This window comes from Lissotriton helveticus, chromosome 8 (assembly GCF_964261635.1).
Source record: "Lissotriton helveticus chromosome 8, aLisHel1.1, whole genome shotgun sequence".
Classification (NCBI taxonomy): Eukaryota; Metazoa; Chordata; class Amphibia; order Caudata; family Salamandridae; genus Lissotriton; species Lissotriton helveticus.
Genome location: NC_136069.1, coordinates 257,091,026 through 257,115,679, shown reverse-complemented (window position 1 = coordinate 257,115,679; position 24,654 = coordinate 257,091,026). Strand labels below are relative to the sequence as shown.

Genomic DNA, 24,654 nt, shown 5'->3' with positions numbered 1-24,654 from the left:
GGACATTATTTCAAGACAACCTTTTTTTCTGTATAGAATGTGAGACTTATTGGAAAAGAAACCAGAGAAAATTGAGGAAACAAATAGATAGAAACTTGGTGAGTGGGTGAGAAATGGAGCTTACATCTGAGTGACAGCAGTGACAGCAATCCCACTAATCATTCATCAATCTGGAAGAAAGGAACACAAGCTTGTCCTACAGGCTCTGAACCTTTCAAAGGAAGGTTAAGGACAAAAGATCTTAGCCAATCAAAGTGGCAAGATAGTGACAATGTGACCTTTCAGGGAGAAGAATATTGAGAGCTCATGGCAAAGTAACACTTTCATTATTGTTACACAATGGGTAACTCATGTTTTGATGAACTTTTAACAAATATAGATTGCACCATGACTTATGTACATGGTTGCATGGCAGTCATCAATGCGACGTAAAACATGTGGATGTGAAACATAGTAATTTCCTAATTATTTGCAAAGGGTCACAATGCAAGATAGGGAATTTGTACACTAACAGCGATTTGCAGCCCACACTTTACCAAGTACAATCTAGCTAGCAAAAATGTATGAGCAAACCTAGAGCCCTCGTGCTGCACTTGTGCAAATGCATAGTTCTTTTAGCAGTTGGCGACTTATTTTGTACAGTGACTTCTAATACATTACCCATATCTGGAAGCAGTAGCAGGAATGGATAACAGTGTGCATGTCAGTATGAGGGATACAAGTCCTAATTAATATAAAATAAGCCGTTTTGGATGATCAAAATTAGGAATAACAGTGCCTGCCATGTGAGTTCAGTGGGAGATTGAGAGAATGATATGCTTTTAAATATGCATGAACAAAGTGTGTACATAAAATTTAGGGATATTTATTTTCCTCACCAGACGCCAGACTTTGGATCGGACAAGCTAGAATGAATGTCTCTAGACCAGTCATCAAACTGCTCTTGTTCATAAATTTTAAACTGTTCCATGATTTCATCTCCAACGCGATGGAAGGATCGGAATCCAGACAGGTCAGAGAGAAGAACTTCCGCAGTCTTGATAGTATCATCCACCTAAAATAAAATAAGAAGTTATTGTCACAATGATTTTTTAGCTACAACCACAAAAAATCAATGTTGCTACTCTTGACATGGACGTTAATAGGGTCTAGCAGTTGCAAAGTGCCAGCGGTGGCATGAAGTCAAGGCAAGCCCGGCAGCTGTCAGATGTAACCCTATGTACTGTAGATCTACTGAACTAGCCGAGCAGACTTGGGACAGCTGGCTCCTGAAGATGAATAGCCTGTTTGTAGGACCTCTGCTGTCTCTACTATGTCACATGATCTTTATTGAGTTTTGAAAACTTACATCACTGCTGTGCTCCTTGCTTGCTGAGGGAGTGACTGCACGCTAAAGACAAGGAAGTGCATGACAGGTATAGGTGTAGTCTTAGGAAGCATCCCTTAATTTTGAAGGTCAGTCTACTGAGGATGTGAGTGCCAGGTTGTTTGCGCCGCTCTAAGCTTATATTTGGGGGAGAGGAAGAACTTCATGCCTAGCTTCAAAGAACATTCACCGATAAGAGCAAGTTATTTACCCATAACAAATGTTTTACAGCTTTGCTTAGTCAGACATTCACGTACAGTGTGTAATTAGGCAATGTAGTATTTGAGCATGGAATGATGTCTTGCATTTTTCCTGCCACAAGTAGGATGTTTTGCAAATAAAGATGGTATTTTTTGCTAAGTAAAATAAATATTCTCTGTAACGAAATGACAGAAAACCACTCTAGAGGTCAAACACCAAGGAAAGTGCATCTTCATGTAACAGGAAAAAAGGGTGAAGAGAATGTGGAAAAACAAAAAGAGAAGTACGTTTCCCTTCATATACCACACTTAGGAGGGAACAAGATGTACATGACTGGGCTTTTTAAAAGAGTCAGCGGTGAAATACTTTTGTGGCTGTTAGGTTAGTAGAGTGTGAAAGTGGTGGGGGTAGACTGTAAACTGTGGACACAGTTGGAATTTGTTGTTGGTCAGAAGCTGGCCCCTGTTATGACCTTATGTTTCCTTCCTTCTCTCTGCAGGCACAAAATTACTTAAGCAGATAAGTACACAGAAATTAGAGGGGTAATTAAAGACAATCAGAATGCACTGCTTAATGAGACAATAATAGATTTGGGTATGGTTTCAAATGCACATATTTAACAGGCAGATGCTGTTATAGCTAGAACAATGCATCAATTAGTGAAAGGACTCTACCAATAGCAGTGCATCATGGCTAACATAGGCTATATCCCCTGCTGGACTTAGTTTCAGGTTTTCTGATTATGATTTGGTCAGAATAATAGCTCTCAGTAGAGCAACCTTAATAGAAAAGTTTCAGCACCCAGAAAACCCAAGTCCTTGGGGACCAGTGTCTATGTATGGAGTTGTGAATATATCTTAAGAGGCAAGTATTTATCAGGCAGCTTGCTCTCCACAGTTTCAGCAGTCAGACTCTCTATGCTGAGTCTGCAATGTTTACAACTCATAAACCAATGTATACCCACAGAATACCAACATTCGTAAAGAGCACTAAAGTTCTTCTTGACCTGTATTAAGTGTTTCATGCAAGCTTTGGCGAGGACTTGGGCATGAGTGAAACATGCACCAATACTCAATGGTAAACCCCAGACTACTGAGGTGTTTATACCAAGGGTGTTTATTTATTCATCCAGCCTCTCAAAGCAAATAGATAAGAAAAAAATAAAAGACCATTGACTGATATATGGAAAATTACAGAACATCTTCAATAAATTAATACAACTTAATTTCCCTTTGAAGGACCTCAGATAGGTAATATTTATTGAGGTGACTCACAAGACCAACCCCTCCCTCTAATGGGGCTATGGTGTATACTTTGGCCAAAAAATACTGGAGAAAACTGAAGAGTCTAGAAAGGATTGCCAAATCTTCACAATTTTCTAGCACGCGCTGGACAAGCAAACTGAACTATTAGCACCATCCCATGTCACTTAATGATGTGCTACAAAGATTGAATACGAAAATGCACACACCACACCCCAAATTAAAACTGCTCATCATTTTAAACTCAACCCTACTAAAAGTGAATTTCTCCCTATTTATTCATCTGAGTCTCTACTACTGGTTCAAACCTGGGCTGTTCCACTTAGTGTACCTAGCTGCAATTCTGCCACCATTGTCTGTGCCAAATCCTTTTTTTTTTCTTTTTTTTTTTTTTTTTTGGTGTAAAACGTTTATTGAGTACTGTCAGGGTTACACAGCGTCATGCCTACAACCCGGAGGCCGGCCGCCATTAGTGGAGACCATCAGGATGAAAAGTGAAAGTCAACAGTCGGCATATGTAGTATTGCATAATGAGCGCATCAATTCAGTGACAAGTACAAACGTAACTTAGACATATCAATTCGTCTTACATTTTCTGTAAATATTGTAAGTAACTTTAACATGTGCGATAACTCAGTCACGAAGATGGAGAGGCATGTGCCCCGGTGTGATGGCATGTCTACATTCAAAGGTGGTATGAGACCTTACAGCATCTTAACATGTCCCCACATCCTCCAAGTGTAAGGGGGGTAGCAAATCATATTCCCAGTATACCAACCTCAATCCTCGGCATCTACTGGAGAATCTGTGATTAAATAGCAGTGCAGCGGGGCCCAAATATCAGCGGGTCTGGAAGCGGGAGGTAGCAGTTCAGTGTAAGTGTGCAATTGTTCTTGGCAGTACACCATGTCTCGCATCCACTCCTTAAATTTAGGTGCCCTCCCCCTTCCCCACTTGCAGGCTACTCTGCGCTTAGCTAATAACATGGCCATCGCCACATACTTGCGGTGGGCAGCTTGGAGAGGTTCAACGTAGCCTAATAGTGCCAATAATGGAGTGGGCGCTACCGGCTCATCAATCATTTTGGAAAGTGCCTGGAAGATCTGTTCCCAATAGTGGTATACCTGAGCGCATTCCCATGCAAGGTGCAGGAAGTCAGCCCCCGGGGCCCCGCATCTGTCACACGCGTCACTAGGCCTTAGCTGGAATCTGTGTAGTCGCGCAGGTGTATAGTATAATCTGTGAATGAATTTATAGTGAATGATTCTATATCTGCTGCTGGATGAAATGCGTTCTGTTTGCTGTAGGCAAAATGTCCATTGTTTATCAGTAAGGGCTACGGCTAATTCCTGGTTCCATTTCTGCCTAGCAGGCACCTCAGTGTATTCCATATTAACACGCACCGACCTATATAACGTGGACACCAGTTTGTTGGGGCTATCAAGTTGAAGCATATGCTGCAGAGGGAGAAGCACAGGAGGTTCGCGCGGGAAATCAGGTGTAACCGCCTGCAGACCGTGCCCAAGCCTGATATAGTAAAATATCTCCAGTGGCGTCGGCTGTATCCCGGCATATAGTTGGTCTTTAGTTTGAAAAGTGCCATCTTTATACAAATCTCCCCACGTTTGAACATGAAGTTTTGTCAATAATCTACGAAAGCCAGCCTCCTGTAGGAGCGGCAGCTGCGGGTGGTATGTCAAGGGGAGTAGTGGGGCATACATCAGTTGTAGGTCCAATTTCGAAGTAATACGATTCCATGCCGTCACTGTGCTGAGGACCGTGTTTGGGGTTTTATCTCTACCTTCAACTGGGGAGTAGAGTGCTCCTTCGATCGGTGTCGGGTGTGCTAGCCAATGTTCGGCCGCCAATTGGGGCATGTATCGAGGCTGTCGTATCCAAAAATAGGCGAAGTGGGCTTGGGCAGTCTGGTAATAGAGTTCGAAATCCGGGATCCCAAAACCCCCCTGCGAGTACGGCCTAACCAGTATCTCCCATTTAAGTCTGGCCGTCTTCCCTCCCCAGACCAATCTGAGTAATTCTGAGCGCAGCTGTTTAAAAAAATATGTCCCGGGATCAAATGGTATGTTCATAAATAAGTACAGGAGCTGGGGGAGTATCACCATCTTAACCAGTGAAGCTCTCCCCGCCATGGACAAGGGGAGGGTTATCCACCTGGAAACATTGTCACTGATTTTGTTCATCACCGTCCCATAATGGGCACGCATAAGGGCCTCCCTATCCTTTTCTATATGAATACCCAGGTTTTTGAAATCTCCCTCGCACCAGGCAAGGGGATATTCCAGCTGAAACTCACGTGTCGAGGCAGTAAGTGGAAAAATGCAGGACTTGCTCCAGTTAATTTGCACACCTGAGAGAACTCCAAAACGGACGAACTCCCTAAGTATGGGGTGCAGATTCTCGCCGGGGTGGCGTACATAGAGTGTAATATCGTCTGCGTACATTGAGATGAGGATTTGCCTTTGATAGCACCTCAGCGCACTATCCCGATGATGTTGACGTAATTTAGCTGCAAGGGGTTCAGTGGCTATGGCGAACAGGAGCGGGGACAAGGGGCATCCCTGCCTAGTCCCCCGTGAGACAGGGAATTCCGAGGACAACTGCCCGTTAATGAGTACTCTAGCCACAGGACGCGTATACAGCAGCTTGATCCAGGATATAAAAATAGCAGGGAAGCCCATCCGCTCAAGCACCTTGAATACATAATCCCACTCAAGCGAGTCAAACGCTTTAGTGGCGTCTAAAAAAATGGCCGCCATTGGCAAGTCCTCATGGATAGAATCATTTACTGAGAAAAAGGTGCGAAGATTGTGCGAGGTCGCCCTGCCGGGGACAAACCCAGCCTGATCAGGAAGTATAAGGTTTGGCAGCAGGAGACTAATGCGCGTCGCAATTAGTTTGGCGAGTATCTTCACATCACAAGTAAGTAAGGAGAGGGGCCTATAGGAATCGCAGCGTGAAGCAGGCTTCCCAGGCTTCAGCAGGGATGTGATAAGGGCAGTTCTCATGGAAGCGGGGAGGTACCCAACCTCTAGTGCATCTTCGTACACCTCCCGCAGGACCGGTGCCATGAAGTCGATGTATGTCTTGTAAAACTCTATGGGGATGCCGTCATGCCCAGTGGCTTTGCCCGATTGCATGTGCATGATAGCTTCCCTGACTTCATCAAGTTCAAACGGGGCACTTAAAAAGGCCCTTTGTGAGTCGCTCAGCCATCCCAAGGAGACATCCGCCAGGTAGTCCTCAAGGGTCAGTTCCCCCGTTCTGGTGGAGGTGCAAAGCGCACTATAATGACTTACAAATTCATTCAGTATTTGTGTGGTATCCCTAAGGAACATCCCCCCAGCAGTTTCTAATTCCAGTATGATGGTGGGCGAACGCATAAGCCGAACCGTAGTAGCCAGAGCTTTCCCAGGCCTCTCGCCCTCTCCATATCGTCGCGCCACCCAGTATTTGTTCCTGAATTTCACCTCGCGGGCAGCCTCATCGGTGTAGTCCGATAGCTTTTCCCGTATCACAGCGAGCGCTTCGCCCCCAGGGGTTGCTCTAAGTTCCCTTTCAGCTCGCCCTAAGTCAGCTTCCAGGGATCTCAATCTATCCAGTATGCTCTTTAGGACCCCCGAGCCCTTTGAGATGCAAATGCCTCTAAGTGTGACTTTGAATGCATCCCAGATAGTTTCAACATCCCTAACTGAGTCCTTATTACGTTGAAAGAAGTCTAAACATTCCTCGCGAAGCTCCTCCTGGAATACCATATCTAGGAGCATCGAGGGCTGCATGCGCCATGCCGTGACAGGGGGCCCCACGTCGGCACCTTTCAATGTGATCCGAACCGGAGAGTGGTCCGAATACGTTCTGGGGAGGTGTGTTGCGTGTACCAGTGCTGTGTAGAGATGGGACGTTAGGAATATGTAGTCAAGTCTAGCCGTCTGTGCCAAATCCTTGAGGGTGATTCTCGATGAAAGACTCCGGGTCCAATTTAGAGTTTGGAAGGCGGAGGTATGACCGTGTTATATGTAAACCTCTGATGGCCAGTACTCTGTCGGGCCATTAGAGAAGTATGTCTGAAACAGAGCGGGAGTAGGCTCAGTCACTGACACACTTTACTCCAACCGTCTATATATCAGGCGGGTAGACTTGGCGTTTGGCAAAGAGACTACTCCTTCCAAGTTGTGATGGAGTACATCCCCCGCCACACTCTAAATCAGGCTTACATCTATGGAACACACTCACTCTATGGCCACAGATGCACTTTTTCTCCAGTAAATGGTCTGGCTAATTCAGCAATTTGTCTATGAGCAAACCCTTAATTCGACTATAAAACATATTTGTGTTGTCAAGGACTGACTATGGCAACCCACTCTTGACCAAACTTCCCAAAGTGCATCTTGTTCCAGTAAATCAATGCTATGTGCAACAATACAATTAGTCTCTGGAATCAAAAGATGTGACAACATTACAGCACTGCTAATGCCTGCTTTTAGAACTCCTAGCATTCAAAAAGAACAATGACACAGTCCATTTTTCGAAGTGCTGCTAGAAATTGGAACTCTTTATCCCCAGGTTTACATACCACTACCTTGCTGTTTACATTTAAGACTGGTCTGAAAATTCTTCTCTTTCAAAGACACTTTTAACTTGATGCTAGACAATCTGCACACTTGAAGCCCCCTTCATCACCCTGGCCCGACTCCGCTAATCGATTATTATCATTTTTACATAATTATACCCATGCCATGATCACTGATCCTGTATTAGTATCTTCCACTTATACAATTACATTGTACTTCCAGGCAGTCAGGATAATTATGTTGCATTGTATAATGCTTAACCAGTTTATCTTTCACCTGGCATCCTCACTCAGCAATTTCAATTCACTGGAGTCTCTGTTATGGCTGCGGTTGGTTCATTTTTCTAATATAACATTACTACTCATGTATAGTGCTCGAATGCCTTCTGGCTACTCATGGCTGTTATCTCTGTATCCCTTGGTCTGTTCATCTCTTTCATGTAACTTAGCATTTATTTTCTATCCTGTAGTGTAAGACTTTTGGTCAATGTCCATACTATTTAAATTGCCTAAATAAACCAAATAAACAGAACAGACCACCAGGGATATTAGCCCTTTTTAAAATACATGTTTATTGCAACAGTTAATTGTTACAAATACTGCCCAGTCCACTCAATATTTTGTGTTTTAGATTGTACACCACTAGTGCTTTGAACTCTTCAACCAGGACTCTTTACTGACGGCTAACTGTAAGACAAGTAATTACAGATAGTCTACGCTAAGAAATAAAAGAAATAAACCTAATACCTTTAGTTCCAGCTGGCGCACCCAAACTATATTGTTCACAACTTCCGGAAGGTTCTTTCCTGCAAGTGGGCCAGATGATTCACCCGGTGTTCCATGACAGCGACTCTCGAAGTCCGATCGAAATCCTGCATAACAGATTTAAGCATACTAAAGGTAAGGCCATTAAGGTTGTAAGAAGTACAAAGACAATTTTCAATTCACCAATGTTTGCTAATTGGCTCAATGTTGTTTTTGTAAGACTAGCACAATAAGCAATTGTGTGTGCACTAAGAGCACAACAAATAAACACAGGGCACAATCAACAGGTTTGGCTTTCATTTTTGTAATGAAATGCCTTTTTTTGTATGGTCACTCCCAAGCTTTTTGACCGATGCTGTTGGTTTTTGACTCTGAGAGAATGCAAGTGCCCTGACCCTATGGGGTATGTCAAATTGTCTATACCCAATTGGAGATGGCTAACTTATCGTTAAGTCCCTAGTAAATGGTACTCCGGTAGCCAGGGCATGTAACTTAGAGGGGTACCCCAGGGCTCGTAGCACTGATTGTGCCCCCCTGGAGGTCCCCCAAGTAAAACAAGTTCCCCAGTCTGCCACTACACACTGATAGAGCAGTAGTGCACTGCCAGCCCAAATTTGTCATTGGAAGCAATGGCAAAACCACCACTTCCCCTGGACATGTGTGTAAGTCACCCTTCTCACAGGCCTACTGAACCTGTAAGGCATGGTGCAACATATGACACAGGCAGAACATGTACTTTACATGTCCTGACAGTAAAACATGCGAAATGACAGTTTTAACTGTAGGAAAACTTGGTTGCCCAATTGATCAGTAAAGGATTCTACACTGACCCCTCAGCTCTGCTAACACCTGAACAGTGCAACCAAAGTGGGCACAACTAATACTGACAAACCCCATTTCTGGGAAATTATCTTAAAAATCTTAGAAAATGTTCCCCAAGATGATTTTATCATAGTCGTGGCGATTTTAATATTCTATTGGACCCTATAATTGACCGTCAATCCACGTGCAAATACCATGTCACTAGGTCTAATGGAATCGTTCACAAAATTTGCCCTAAATTTAATCTCAAGGATTCCTGGCGCCTTCAACACCCAGACTCTCGAGACTATACTTTTTGCTCTGCCCCACCTAACTCATATACTAGGATAGACTATATACTTGTATCTGGCTCATTTACACATCTAATTGACCAAACATACCTCTCGCCCAAGTTAGTTTCAGACCACTCATGTAACAGTACCAAATTAGCTGGTAGCCATACTACACCTTCGCCCAAAAGATGGCGATTTAATAACGATGTCCTTTCAGATCCGGTTGACAAAAAGAAATTGAAGAGGCAATCACAGATTATCTCAAGCATAAAGATCTTCCTGACACAGATGTATACACCCTTCGGGACGCATTAAAAGCAACCATTAGGGGAGTTCTTACTGGGATTAAAACGAAAATCAATAAAAAACTTTACTTTGAGTTAATTAATTTAGAACGTGAGATTAAAGTCCTGGAGATCTCCCACGCCAATTCAATAGACAACAATAATATTCTTAACCAACTAACGCAAAAGAAATATCAATATAATAAAAATGTAAGTAATCATGCTGGAGTTTTGATTAATAAATTCGAGGCCCTTAAACTCTGAAAAGGTAACAGAGCAGGTAAATTATTAGCTTCCTATCTCAAACACAAACAGACACAAAACACTAACTCATCAATCAAAGATACTAAAAATAAAACGCAGACTAAGCAAATGGAAATTTTAAACACCTTTAAATCCTTTTATGAAGATTTGTATAAGAGCAAACAAACCTTTAATTCAGAAGAGTGCGCCAGTTACTTGAATACATTGAACCTCCCTCATCTGACTGAAGCGGATAAACTATCTCTAGGGAAACCTATAAATGATTTGGAAGTGACTAACTCTATTGAATCACTGAAAGACAATAAGGCCCCGGGACCTGATGGCTTCTCAGCAGCATTTTATAAGATATTTGCAGTGTCAATCTAACCAACCATGCTAAAAGTATTTAATACTATAGCTCAGAAGGGAAGAACAACCAATTCAAGTAAAGAAGGCAAAATTTTAGTTATACCCAAGGAAGGGAAAGATCCACTATTGCCAAAAAATGATAGACCAATATCTCTTATTAATGTTGTTTGCAAAATCTATGCAAAAATACTAGCCACCAGACTTAATGTAGTCCTTCCACACTTAATAAGTAATTCACAAGTAGGTTTTCTTAAGAACCGTATGTCTAATGCCAACACCCACCTGTTGTGCCATGTGTTAGAAAACGCAACGTTGAAGCTAGACCCCTCTATAGCAATCACCCTGGACGCTGAAAAGACGTTCCACAGAGTATCTTGGCCATTTTTAAAACATAGAATGCATTCATTTGATTTGGGGGGACCCTACATTAATATGGTTATGGCACTGTACTCGACTCCTACTGCCCATATTGCAATTAATGGGACACTCTCAGAATCTTTTATTCTCCAACAAGGCACAAGACAAGGCTGCCCACTTTCTCCATCACTCTTCCTACTTGCCCTTGAGCCCTTAATACAGGACATCAAACAAAACCCAGACATAAAAGGAATAAGGCTCAATGATACTCAAGTTAAATTAGCCGCCTATGCGGATGATATCCTTATAGTGACTGAAGACCCGAGACCCTCAATTAAGTGCTCTGATGTTAACCATAGGGAAATATTCGATACACCCAGGATACAAATTAAGCGGGGATAAATAAGAGGTAAAGCCCCTAAATGTCCATTGTACCAGAGATATTTTAGGTAAGTCCATCTGCACCCGTCTACGTATCGCTGCCAGCGCCAGCCATGCTGTCTGGCGGTCTAGTGGTACGATGTGCGGTTGGCCTAGGGAGGTTCTGCTGTCTTGTAGAGGTAAGACATGCCCGAAGGCCCATGCCATCAATCTAGCCTCCGCTATGCTCCCATACAGATGCATTGATTGCTCCTGGGAGCTTAAGAAGCAACAATGGGGGTGCAAAGACATAGAATATGCTATCAGGGGGCAGGACGGGCATGCTGACAGGATCAAGGCTTGCCTACTAAACTGCAGATCCCTGCCCAAGCACGCCGAGGAGCTATGGCTAGCTCTAACTGGAAACGAGTGGGATGTCATGTTTTTGACGGAGACTTGGTTGAACGCAGACTCAGTTTCTTTTTTAAAACTTTTTTTATTTTATAGCCACAGACATAAATACATCACATCGAGAAGAAGAAAATTCAGTAATAACATAACAATAATCGTTTGCAGAGCACTTAGGAGCGTAAAGAGAAAAAAAAACTGCCACATTGTAAATATATCACATTACAATCACCAAAATATGATTTAGTAGCAGTTAGATTGTTAGCCCATTTAGAAATTAGTTCTGGAGTATAGTAAAGCATAAATAAAGTTCTATATTGTGAAGTTTTAAATTAACAGATGTTACTGCTGAGTCTGGTGTCTAGAGATTCCTCTATTTCCTCCGCAGTTATATTATGGTTGAAAATCCAGCTTAATTTAGCTGCTATTTGTATGCCGTCATCACTGACCGCCTCTATAAATTTCTGATAGGTTTTGCCTATAGTTCCTCGTCTAGTAGTACCAAAAAATACAGACAGAATCTCAGGAGAGCTAATCAACTTTGACAATCCCCAACCACAAATAAAATTGTCCCTGACTTGTAAGTACTTAAAAATGAGTTTGTGACAAGTCAAATTCTTCTTTCAAAGATGAAAAGGATCGAAATCCCTGTCCATCATATAGATGACCCACCCGCGCCACACCCTTAGATTGCCATTCCTTCCCAACATACTCATGAAATATATTAGGTAACAAAGAATGTAAGTCAGGGAATACATATGCCTTACAAATTTTGTGCCATATATTAGTAATATCCCTGACTACCTTGAATCGTACCCGCTTGTAGTAGTTAGGGTCAGATATTTTGTATAATAAAAACCCGGTACTCGGTCCGCAAGCCAGCTGGTATGAAAACCAACTAACACCAGTTTCAAATCCTCTAAGCAAGCTCTGTATTCGCCCAGTAAATGCAGCCCAAAAGTAAAATTTAAAATCTGGGAGTTTGAAACCGCCTTGCTTGTACGATAGTTTAATATATCGAATTGCTCTTCTGGCACGCTGGTATCCCCAAATAAAGCTGCCGACGGCACTATCAAGACGTTTAAAAAAGGTCAATGGTACCTTTAGTGGAATTATACGAAAAAAATACAAAAACTTTGGGAGGACGTTAATTTTAACAACATTACATCTCCCATATATACTAAGAGGTACCCGGTGCCAGCATCGCAGTTTTGCTACTACTTTCGTCAACGGTGGTTCATAATTTAATACAATAATATTGTTAACTTGACTACTGAGACAAACTCCCAAATAGATCGCTGCCCTTGTAACCCCGAGGGCAGCTGGAGGTATCTCAAGTAGAAAATTCATACTGTCTGCGTCTTATTCAAATTTAATTTATTGCCGGAGAAAGAGCCAAATCGCTGTGCTTCATGGGTTATCACAGCCAAAGCATTAACTGGCTTGGTCGAGAAGACAGCAATATCGTCTGCATACGTAGTTAATTTGAAATCTATCCCATTTAGGATAACTGGAAAGATATCAACATTTAACAGTAGATGTTTGAGAAAAGGCTCAATATAAATGGCAAACAATAAAGGGGATAGTGGACATCCCTGCTGTGTACCCCTTTGAAATGAAAAAAAAGATGAGGAGTGGCCATTAAGTTTGATTGCGGCTGTTGGGCGCCTATACAGCTTCTGTACTGCCGAGATGAACCTTTGACCAAGACCTATTGAAGACATTGTTGTCCATAAAGCTCCCCAGGTCACTCGGTCAAAGACCTTCTCGGCATCTAGCATCAACATCCACTTCTGCTGGCCCAATTGTCACAAAACATCAAATGCAGCAATTGCCGTGTTGATGTGTGCGGCAGTATCTCTTCTGGGGACAAAACAGTGTTGCTGCTCCGAAACTAATAAATGTATAACCAGGGCCAGTCGTGAAGCAGGAATTTTAGAAAAGAGTTTAGCGTCAGCATTAATCAATGCTATAGGCCGATAAAAACTCATGTCGTTTATCAGTTTCCCCTTTTTAGAGAAAACAGCAGTATTAGTAGCATTCCAAGAGGGAACTTCTTCTCCTTGCACGATCGTGTTACATAGCTCAAGGAAGATGGGGATCAATGTCGTTTTGAAAGTCTTGAAAAATTCAAGCGGGATCTTATCCTCACCGACTGCTTTGCCGGTAGGCAAAGAATTAATTGCTTCCTCTACTTCCCTCACACCAACATCTTTTTGCAGAGTCTCAGAGAGCAGAAAATCCAAAATAGGCATTGCACCCTCCTGTATATAATCTGTTGGTCGAAGCTGGCCGATTTGCCATATAAATCGGCATAGAATAGACTAATTTGTTCCACTATATCTGTAGATCTAGTAAACCAAACCGTCCACTCCTTTAATTAATTTGATATGAGTTTTAGCCCTTTGATCTGCAATTTGATTAGCCAACAACCAGCCTACCCTTTCGCCGTATTCGTATTGTTTAGCTCTGTACTTATGATAATAATTTGCGACTTTATCCCGCAACCTTCTCTTTAGTTTAGCTCTTGCCTCAATGACGTGTTGATATATCAACTTCTCACCAACATCCTTTACAGCAATAGCTGTAGCATGCTGGCGCTCCAAATCAAGACAAAGCTTTTGTTCCTGCTCCAACTGACATAGGCCCTGCAGATTTTGCTTAATAATATATTGTAGCATAGCCCCTCTAACATAAGCTTTTAGACAATCCCATACTGTTGCAATTGACGCTGTGCCCATATTATTATCTATATACTCCTCAAGTATAATTCGCATTGACTCCACATATTCCAAGTTACTGAAGAGATGTGTTGGAAAAGTAAAATCCCTAGTTGGTTCCTGTGCGCTTGACTGCAGTTGCACTGTTAACATGACCAGATTGTGATCAGACGTGATGTTAGGGACGTACTACCACAAATGCATTTTCCAAAATAGTATCATTAGCAAATATCATATCGATCCTTGAATAGTGTTTATGTGGTGATGAATAAAAAGTATAACCTCGTACGTTTGGAAATAACCTCCTCAATGAATCTTCTAACTGGTGCAAATAAAGAAGTTCAAAGATAGCAGCCCTGGTCTTACACATTCTAGCATGGGCAGTAGTATTAGTTGTATAAATCTTTCTATGAAGAATACAATCATGATAATTTCCCCAGACCACTCTATCAGCTCAGAACTCAAATGAGATATAACATCCGGACAATCGATATTTGGGCCATATACCATACAAATTGTGACCTTCTGCCCATAAATCATGATTTGGGAGATTGTCCATCTCCCTTTAGAATCAGCAAGTGAAGGAAGGACAACAGCCCAACACCACCTAGATTTTAATAAGGCCACCCCACGGATAGAAATTGTTTGCGACGTACATACAATGATATCGTATCCCAATAGTTTTAATAGAGCTCTATCCTTCTATGCAATATGCGTTTCCGCAAGCCCCAATATATGAGGCTTAAATACACGCAGCTCTTCCGTTACTAGCCATCGCTTTCCGGCCTGATTAAGTACAGCCACATTCCAACACATACATTTAAATTCTACCATTAAGTAGTGCTTGTTGAACCGGTCCAGTCAACGGTGCCCGAATTGCATGCCCCTCTCCCCAGTGCTCTGCCCAATTGAGGTTATCTAAATTGTGGCTTTTTTTACCTCCCCACCCAAAACTGCCCTCCCTCTCCCACCATACCCCTACCCTAGTACCTACGAAATGGAATCAACCCCTTCCTTGCTGTTCCAATATGACAGCGTATCGAAGACGCCCTCTCTGTACCCTCCCACTGACCCCAGTGACACACACCATACCACACCGCACCCTGACCCTCCAAAACATCTCTCGTACATATGAGGAAAAAATGGCTACTAACTAGAAAATCATTTAGAAGTCTTAAATTAAAACAAAGCCTCTTTCACAACTGCATCCTCTCTCGAAGTACAGTGATTGCTGCATTAGGACTTGAACTCATTCTTTGCTGGTTGCTTGCCATCTTGACAAAGCTTGTTTATCCTCCTGTTCGTTGAAGAAAAAATGCTGTTGACTATCCTTTATAATCTTAAGGCTCCTGCAGAAACACTTGTGAGCACACAGTTTTTTGCGGAGCTTCCACCGTTTATCCATTGTTACCTTACATAAGTCGGGGCCCACAAAGATACACATTGTGTCCACCTTAACTGGTGCAGCTGGGCATGCCTTAAGATATTTATAGCTTGACGCAATAAAAAATTAACAAAAAACACAAGGATTGGTTGCGCAAAATCAGGTTTGGAATGACTTCCATGAGTAGTTAACAATGACAATGGCAGTCTATGTGCTCGTTGGACTTGAGAGTCCATACCCAGTCTGCTAGGTCCGGAAAGGCTTTTTGAAGGAGACTAACAATACAAGCCCGCGTGTCGTTCCATTCCCTACCCTCTGGAATACTAAACACCCGGACGTTCTGACGCCTCTGGCGATTTTCAAGATCCTCAATCTTGGATTGCATTAACGTCAATTGAGAATCCTGTGTAAGTATTGGTTTCTTCTACAGCCGCCACTCGTTGTTGTAAATCAATGACTTCAGAGGAAAGCTGACCAACTTTAGATGTTACCTCCATCAGAGCTTGCTTAATTTCTCTGCTATCAGTTTTAGCCTGTTGGTAATATTCTTGAGCTTCTGCTCTCTGAGCGCTCAGTGCTTGCATAATGCTGGACAGTGAGGGCTCATCTCCCGTCAATTCCTGACTATTGACACCTAGTTCCAGCATACTAGATGTTGGCACTACAGGACTTGAGGCTGGAGAAAAGACTGAAGATGTTGATAATGCACAATTGTGAGCGGATATTGACTTCTCTGAAGCGTTTGCTAATGCTTGCTGCTCAATGTCCACTCCAACCCCTCTCCCTCTACCTCTAGTATTTCAATAGGGGTATTTGCCATGCTGCTAGCGTTCGATAGTCTTGAGATAATATTTTTCACCTCACCTTTAGAAGACACCCATTTACGCAGCGGACTAACCACTGAGCCAGCCTTGGTAGTACTAAAGGAGGCCTCCTTTAATCGCCCCATTGCATCAGTCACTTGTTGCTTTACTCCCCGAACACGACCTTTTCCGCCTTTAGACATCTTGACAAAGTTAGAGTTGTTATTTTTTGCACCCTTCACCCCACCAGTGGTATTACATTGGCTGCTTTCTGAGCCCTGTGCCGAATTACTCCACTCCATGTCTGAAGCAATTATGGTTCAAGCTGACCCAGCACCCCCCACAGTATTAGCAGTAACGTTAACAGGATTCGAAACTGGTTGTCCTGCATAATCCTTTCCCTAACTGATAGCTCCATTGTTAGTGGCATCCTCCTCTCGCCTGTTTGCTCAACGGCAGTCTCGATGAAATTAGTAAAACCATCAGAGATTAATCCAGTGAGGCCAATAAGATCAACAGCAGCAGTAGTTGCAGTACCTGCAGGACTGACTTTCTCTGCAAGACTTTCCAATGTTGTATCGTTAACCAAGCTGTTCGCTATTGATTCAACTGTCTTGCCAACTTCTTATGAGTTAACAGCAGCGGTCGCAGCAGTTGCAGGAAATGCATAGTTAGTGTTATCCATACTAGCTGGACCAGCCTCACCACCCATGACATCCTGTTCCTCAGCATTTAGTACTTCGGCCACCACAAAACCTGAAATGGAGTACTCAGACCCTCATGTCCAGAGCAGCTCAGTTGCCCTCCCAGGAAGGAGCAACTTCAAAATAGGGTTCCCAAGCTGTGACCTTGACCCGGACCCATCCTCTGCTCTAAACCCGGTGTTATTATCGCCATCAGTCATCGCGGTACATGCTGGTAAGTTTGGCTCACCTGTTGGCAAAGTAGTGGTGCTGCTCCCGGCAACCTTGTCCTTGACTGCGCTACTTGCGGTTTGACTAGCTGCTGCACTTGCTGCAGTTTGACATTCATTAGGCCGTCCTTTGGCGGTACATGATGGGGCCATTTCGAAAACTGGAACTCCCTACAAAAGCACAGATGAACGTTGTCTGTTTACCCGTGTCCGATCAAGGCTCCCAGTAAATGCCTGTGTCGTCTGTAGCGTATGGGATGCCTGTAGCGGAGTGGACTGAAAAATCCACTGCACAGCGCGGCTTGCATGGACTTTTCTCTTCCCTGTAGAGATAAAGCACATTTGTTAGTCTGCTAATCGGCAGCAGCGTATCCGAACAAGTCCCTTTTTTAGCAGCTCAACCTTAACCGAATGGGCGCTGTGCATCTTCAAGGGGGTGTGAGGCAGCCGGGTCGTCAGTAGTGGCCCATCTGCGCTTCAGTGAAGAGAGGCACAGAGAGCGTCCTCGCGCTCTCGGCTTCAATCTGCCATCTTCCTTTTGCCACTGTTTCAACAGTGACCCTAGCCGTCCCACCTGGCTTTAAAATGTGCTACGCTAATAGGGAAAGTGGCAAATGGGGCGGTTGGGGTAGCCATCATTTTGAAGGAGTCATGGGTTTTAGCGTCATCCACTCCTCTTAACTTCGAGGGTATTGAGGGTCTCAATTATTTTTTCAATTGGACCCTTCAACCTCTTTTTCGGGTATCTTTATTTATAGGCCACCGAACTGTGCTCTTAACTCAAATCATGAGCTTTGAAATTACATTGCCCAGAAATCAATACTGTATTCAAATTTCACTGCACTACGTGACTTCAACCAACATGTGAATGACCAATCCTGCCCGCAAGCAGCTCAGTTAGTGCTAGCATTCGCGGGGGCTAATTTAACGCAACATGTCACCGCCCCTCCTCACAAGGCAGGACATACATTTGATCTTCGCATTTCTAACTTGGAGTCTTTACGCACATAGGCCCCCATTGAATTAGTTTGGTCTGACCATTATCCGATCCCATTCTCCTTCTGCAGGGAGAAACCCTGTCATAATAGGGGTAGCCAATCTTTTATCAAAAGGAATTGGAAAAACTTGGCAGAAGCGTCCTTGGCTCCTATCTTACAGGCCAATCAGCCTAAACTCTCGTCTGATCCTAATGCAGATTCCCGGGCTCTGGATCATCGGATTTCGACAGCTGTTGAATCCATAGCGCTGGCTAGAGCCGCCAGGTCAGTGAGGCTCTCCCCCTCCGCCCCTTGGTTCTCGGACTCTCTTAGAGCGGCCAAGAGCAAATGCAAACGCCTGGAACAGCAGTGAAGGGTAAACTATTGTGAGGCAGCCAAAGCTACCTATAAGAACCCACTGAAAGATTTGCATAAATTAATCAGAGCTGTCAGGAGGGATCACATAGATAGCTGCATATTTAAAGCTGAAAACTCTATTAAAAAGGTATTCAGGGTGGTCATTTCTTTTCTTTAACTAAAAGCATTAGAGACCGGTATACAACCATCCCTCTCTCTGTGCGAAGACATTTCCGACTTCTTTGACAACAAAATCCAGAATGTCTACCAGTCCTTCTCGGAGATTTGTTTAACAGAAAATTCTGACAGTAAGGCGGGTGGTGCACAAGAGCCCTCACTCACAAATTTTTTCCTGATTCCAATATAGGGTTCGGTGGAAATCCAGGGGTGTAAGTCAGGGGCACCAGATGACCCCTGCCTCCGAAGCTCTGGAAAGTGATGGCACACTCTCTGAAGTATTTGCTATTACACATTTGGAACTCATCCCTAGCGTCCGGCAGTTTTCCCGACATATGGAAACATGCCATACTTCTCCCCTTGTGGAAATAACCAAACGGGGATCCTGGGAATCTAAATAGTTACTGGCCTATCTCTCTGCTGCCTGCCCCAGGTAAGAAGCTGGAAAAATGGTGCAGCGGCAATTGACTAACCTCATTGACAGCAAAGACATGATACCAATCTGGCTTTAGATCGAGTTTCAGCACAGAGACGGCACTCTTGGAGGTGGCTGAGTCAGTGAGGCTGGCGGTGGACTCAGGGGCATCCGCTATGTTGGTGATCCTGGATTTATCGGCGGCATGCCACACTGTTGGCCATACTTTGCTGTCTCAGAGGCTGCAGGAGACAGGTATAGGGGGTACGGTACAGGCCTGGCTGAATTCCTTCCTAGCCAGCTGGTCTTCTCTTTTAAAGAGCAATCCGAGGACTCATTCTGGAGCTTCAAATGCTGCCTAAGAGATATTGCGTTGAGGATGAATAACAATAAACTGAAACTCAACGCAGGAAAGACGGAGGTGATGTTTTTCAGGAAAGAGTCACCTCCAGCACCGGATCTCTGGTGGCCTGGGGAAATGCCCCCTCCCCCGCCCCCTGCAGACAGCATTAAAAATCTTGGTGTGAAGTGGGAGTCTGACCCGTCATTCTTGGCTCAGATACAGCAGGTGACTGTCACCTGCTTCAGCAAACTCAGAAATCTGCGTACATTTCTGCCTCTACTACCAGAAGCGTGCCGGAAAATCACAGTCCATGTCACGGTGACATCCAGGCTTGACGATGTCAACAGCCTATATTTAGGCCTGCCTTCAGATGGTCCAAATTGCGGCTGCAAGACTGATTAGGCGGGTCCCTTTCCGACATCATGTCTCTCTGCATTTAAAAGAACTCCACTGGCTACCCGTGGCTAAAAGGTTTGAGTTAAAGGCTCTGATGCAGGCATTCCGAGCCACCCATGTCAAATGCCCTAGCTATTTGAAACAAAGGCTACGTAGTTATAAGCAGACAAGATCCCTAAGGTCGAACTCACAAAGGTTGCTCTGCTCACCCCGCTTCAACAAGGCTCGCCTAGGAGGTAGATCCATCATGGTTGGGGCAGCTAAGTTGTGGAACTCCTTGTCTGGTGATCTTCGGAACAGAGGCAGAGCCTCTTTTTAGGAAGAAAGTCAAGACCTGGCTCTTTAGGTCAGATTAACGGGTCCGAAGCCCTGCTTCTTGGCTCTCCATTCGCATACTGTCGATCGCTTAGCGCCGGGACATCTCTGTTTGAGGTAGCTGTCGAGCTTTAAAAGTGTCTGTATTATTACTATTATTATTATTAATTCAGGTCTTGCGTGGCAACCAGGCTATATAAAAATATTTAGGCATAGAGTTTGGTAGCAATATAATACACACTCTACTCAATAATGAAAACTCCACACTGAGAAAAATAAAAACACTTCTAGACACATGGCATGGACCCCAAAATATATCACTTAGTGGGAAAGAATTGGAACAATAAAGATGATGATCATGCCCCTAGTTAACTATTTAATTACCATGCTCCCTCTCATGTTAACCGAAGACTTCCATCGTATACCCGATATCCTTCTATCCGAATTTAGATGGCAAGGCAAGAAGGCTAGAAATCGACTTAAAAAACTAAGGTTACACAAATCGCTAGGTGGAGTCAACTTAGCCGACTTTAAAACATATCAAACAGCTTTCCTGGCGAAACAGTGCTCATACTGGATTTCACCTCCCATCAATTACACCCCAGTATGGCTAGAACTAGAAAAATCCATCCTTAATAATTTTGACCCTGTTGCCCTGCTTATCTCTAACCACACAAATCTAAATAGTTCAAAATCTATACTTAAAAATACAAAGGCAGCGTTGCTAAAATTAGATAAGAAACTTGACACCAGCATAAGACACTCTTAATCGGGATCCTTATGGGACAAACGCAACATTTTATACAAAGGGAAAACAATACATTATGATACCTGGATTGATAAAGGGATCTTCTTTCCCCATCAACTAGAAAACTCATCTTATCCCATTACTTTTAAAGAACTCTAATCTAAATATAATTTAGACAGCATTGAGTTTTATAATTTTCTACAATTTAGGGTGGCGCTGACAAAAGCCAATCTACATAATTCAACTCTATCCTTACCAAACTTTGTAACGAAGATTAATAAGTTAGGTCACCAAGTTTCTATAATCTATAAATTAATTCGTCCAAAAAATTCAACTCTTAATAAAAATCTTATAACCTTCTGGGAATCACACTCCTCTAACCCGTTATCTGAATCTAATTGGTCTCAAATATGGAGCTCTACCGCCAAAAATAAAATATCCCCAGTCCTATCTCAAACAAAATGATGGCTCCTGCACAAGGCTTTCTGGACGCCGGCCCGATTACATTTACAACACCTATTCAATGATCCTATTTGCTGGAACTATAAGGAAGAAACAGGAGATTTAGTCCATCCGATTATGCATTGTAGAGCTGTAGCGTCGTTTTGGGACAAAGTATTTGATTTTATTAACAAACTATTTTCTTGTAATCTAAAAAAGAACTATCCACTTTAACAATCGGCTTTCTTGGAATTGATACACTAAATGATGCAGATAAAACCCTACTGGACCTACTACTCATATCCGCGGTTAAAATTAACTTGAATAACTGGAAAGACACACACAAAGCATCATTTAAATGCTGGATGAACTGGATTATTCATCTTGTGGCGCAGATAATATCGCTCTTCAAAACTCCCCTTGGAAACCCTCCACTAGACATGTGGGATAATCTAGATACATATTTCAATACACTTAAACCTCTATGATTTTCCTTTGAAAGCTTATTTACCATGGGCCCTTTTCTTTGCCACACTTATTGGATAATTATCTGGTATTAACAGTTGTAAGCCTCTTTATTGCTTTGATCGCAACATTTTCTCTTCTCCTACCCTTCTCTTTGGCTCTTATTAGGCTTTTCTACTTTACATCTGTTTTGTTCTTCCTCTTTTCTTACTTCTCGCTTGTATAAAAATTAGCTAATAATGTATAGCTTGTTGTATCAATATGTTTCATATTTTTTCCCGCGACCCATGAAGCAATGAGATTAATATTCATTGTTTATTAGACAAGCTAGAAATGTTATGTACCTCCTCAATGGATGTATCAAGATAATGCCATCTTGCTGTACACCATATACCATTGCTACTTTTATTTTCTGTTTCTTTATTTTAAAACTAATAAAAATATTTGAAATCCAAAGTGGGCACTCCAAGCTATCAAACAATTTGTTATATTAAGCCCAACTTGTATCTCAAGTTGAAATTGATGCAACCTGTTGCAATGTGCAGCTTTAGCTAAACTGCCACTTTGTTGCCTTTAAAACTTCTGTGCCTTCCCTGGCACACATGGAGCCTGCTCCAAGAGATAGTTTTCTGCCCTCCTGAAGATTTGTGCCAATGACTCTCAGGAAGGAGAACAATGATGGCTTGCTGGCCAGGGAGGTGTCACCCCCAAAAGGCAGGCTTCAAAGGTGAAGCTGCCTTTGAAGGGAAGATGTAGTACATCAGGGGGAGGGCTGCCCCATTGTTGAGGTAGACAGACTGGCACGGGGAGCAGAGAGGGTAAACCAGCTGCCAAACCAGTTTCTCCAGGGGCATGTAGCCCTGAGGTAGCCACTTCCCAGGGGTATGCTAATGAAATCTGTACACCAGGAGAGGGGTCTCACCATCTTGGGAGTGGACAGCATGCTGCATCCTGGGATAGCCAGAAGTCACACTCCAAAGGAAGTGGTCACCAGGTGGGAGGGAACCTGGTAGTCCATTGGCTACCAACCGCAACCTTCTGAGCATAAAGGGGGCACCCCTGGCACCCAGATCTCAGATCCCAACCGACTCGGAAGAAGGGCCACAGATGGGCTGCCCTGCTGCACTGAGGGACCAGCAAAGAGAGCTGCTCAGCCGAGGACTGCACCTGCTGCACCTGGTGGCTAGTGAAGACGGGGACTGTGCCTGCCATGTTCCGCTCAAGGTGAAATTTTTTTCCAGAGCCTAGTCAAGCCAAGAAAACTCCAAGGGCCTGCTGACGAGCCTCCTGGTCGCTGCAAAGGGACATAACAGCAGAAGCAGCCTGCTGGGGAAAGGTGGTAGCCAAAGTCTTCAAACCAAAACAACCGCTGATGTCCAGCACTGAGGATCAAGACCCGACGCACAGAGTTGCACCCAAGTACGTTTAGCCTGAGTGTGCTGTCAGAGATTTGTTGGGAGCCTATGAAGAAAAGTTATCAACCCAGGAAGGATTGACCTATTACTGCGTTAATGGGCGACTTGTAGTCCAGTGGCGATTGGACTTCGGCCAGAACAGAGAGGACTTTGTGGGACGTCAAACCTGCAAACAGGACCACCTCATCATTGCCCGTGGACCAAACAATCCCTGCAGGAAGACCCCATCGACCGCATCACATCCACAGCATCCTTAGAGCATCTTCAGTATGCTTTATCCCTTGCATCCAGACCACTCCATAGGAATCCATTGCAACATGGATAAAGTGACTGGAACTGCTGAAGGACTGCTTACCTATGAAGGTGACTGTTCTTGAGGACCTTGTTGGTCTCCCTGACTAGCTCCCTGTCAAAGTTGGTCACCTAACTGAGCACAGTGACACTTGCCTAAGTTTTTTTCTTGAAAATGTTTCTAAATGTCCAATTCATTGACTTTGCCAAGGCTTGTTCGCGGTTCAGTGAAATTGCACTGATTTTTTATTGCATGTAAAATATTTATCTTCGAAACCCTCTAGGGAGTCTTTTTTAATTCTAGTGTCTAAATTCTTATAAAAATACAGTCTATTTTTATACATTTTCTTTGGATTTCTTCAGTGACGTGCTGATTTCCTCTTGAATTATTTTGGTGCTGTTTAAATGCCTTTCACTTGTTTCTCTGAATAAGACTTGCTGCTCAGTGCCACAGCTAGCCAGGAATTGAGCTGAGTGTTTGTCAAATGAAACCCAAGGGTCCTAAAGGGGTTTGTAAGGGTATTACTCTGTGAGGTTGCACTCCCACACCATATAATACAACCCATTTAATCAATGTTCATTTTTATTCAGAAGAAATGGTTTTGGCATTTAATGGTGGTGGTAGGAGTAGCTGTAGTGGAAGTAATAGAGGGTGTGGTAATTGTAACAGTGGTGGTAATGGTATCAGTGGTGGGTGTTGGTAATGTCGCTGGAGGAAATAGTAATGGTGGTTATGGTCGTAATGCTGATGGTAGTGTTAGTAGTGCTCTCACACTCCTGTTTTCTCACCTGAAAAATCTGTAGGGCGACAAGTAGTTTATTAGCAATTGATGAGAGGCTTGCTATGAAGAGAAAGATGAGGAGAAGTCACAAGAGGAATGAGTGACAGGCGTGCAGATATGGAGAGAAGAGAGCAGTCTGTATTGTGCAGAAGGGTAATGGGAAAGAGCCCATGAACCAGCAGGTGGGCCACCATGCATGGTTGGGAGAAGAGCCCTGGGAACTCCCATTTGTCAAAAGGACCTGGTGGAAGCAGAATGTGAAGCAGGAGAAGGGCTACTTGAAGCAATACCGTCACACAACAACTTTATGCTCCAACAGCAAAAACTTAACTTAAAGTAAAAAAAAAAAGTAAGTATTAGTGAAATGACATGGTCCTTGGTGTAAGCTCATTAAGTCAATGCCCACTATAGTAGA

The 24,654-nt window shown here is 43.3% G+C and overlaps 1 protein-coding gene across 2 annotated transcripts in view; it reads right to left on the bottom strand.

The window, feature by feature from the left end:
- The window catches only part of DYNC2H1 (dynein cytoplasmic 2 heavy chain 1), a 1,763,151-nt gene that overhangs the window by 1,620,205 nt on the left and 118,292 nt on the right, over positions 1-24,654 (bottom strand). For both annotated transcript variants that reach the window (XM_078657019.1, XM_078657020.1), the window contains exons 10-11: positions 8,165-8,289; positions 879-1,054 (exon numbers count right to left, since the gene is read on the bottom strand). In XM_078657019.1, coding sequence (XP_078513145.1) covers positions 879-1,054; positions 8,165-8,289 — 301 coding nt within the window. The remainder of the gene's footprint in view (positions 1-878; positions 1,055-8,164; positions 8,290-24,654) is intronic.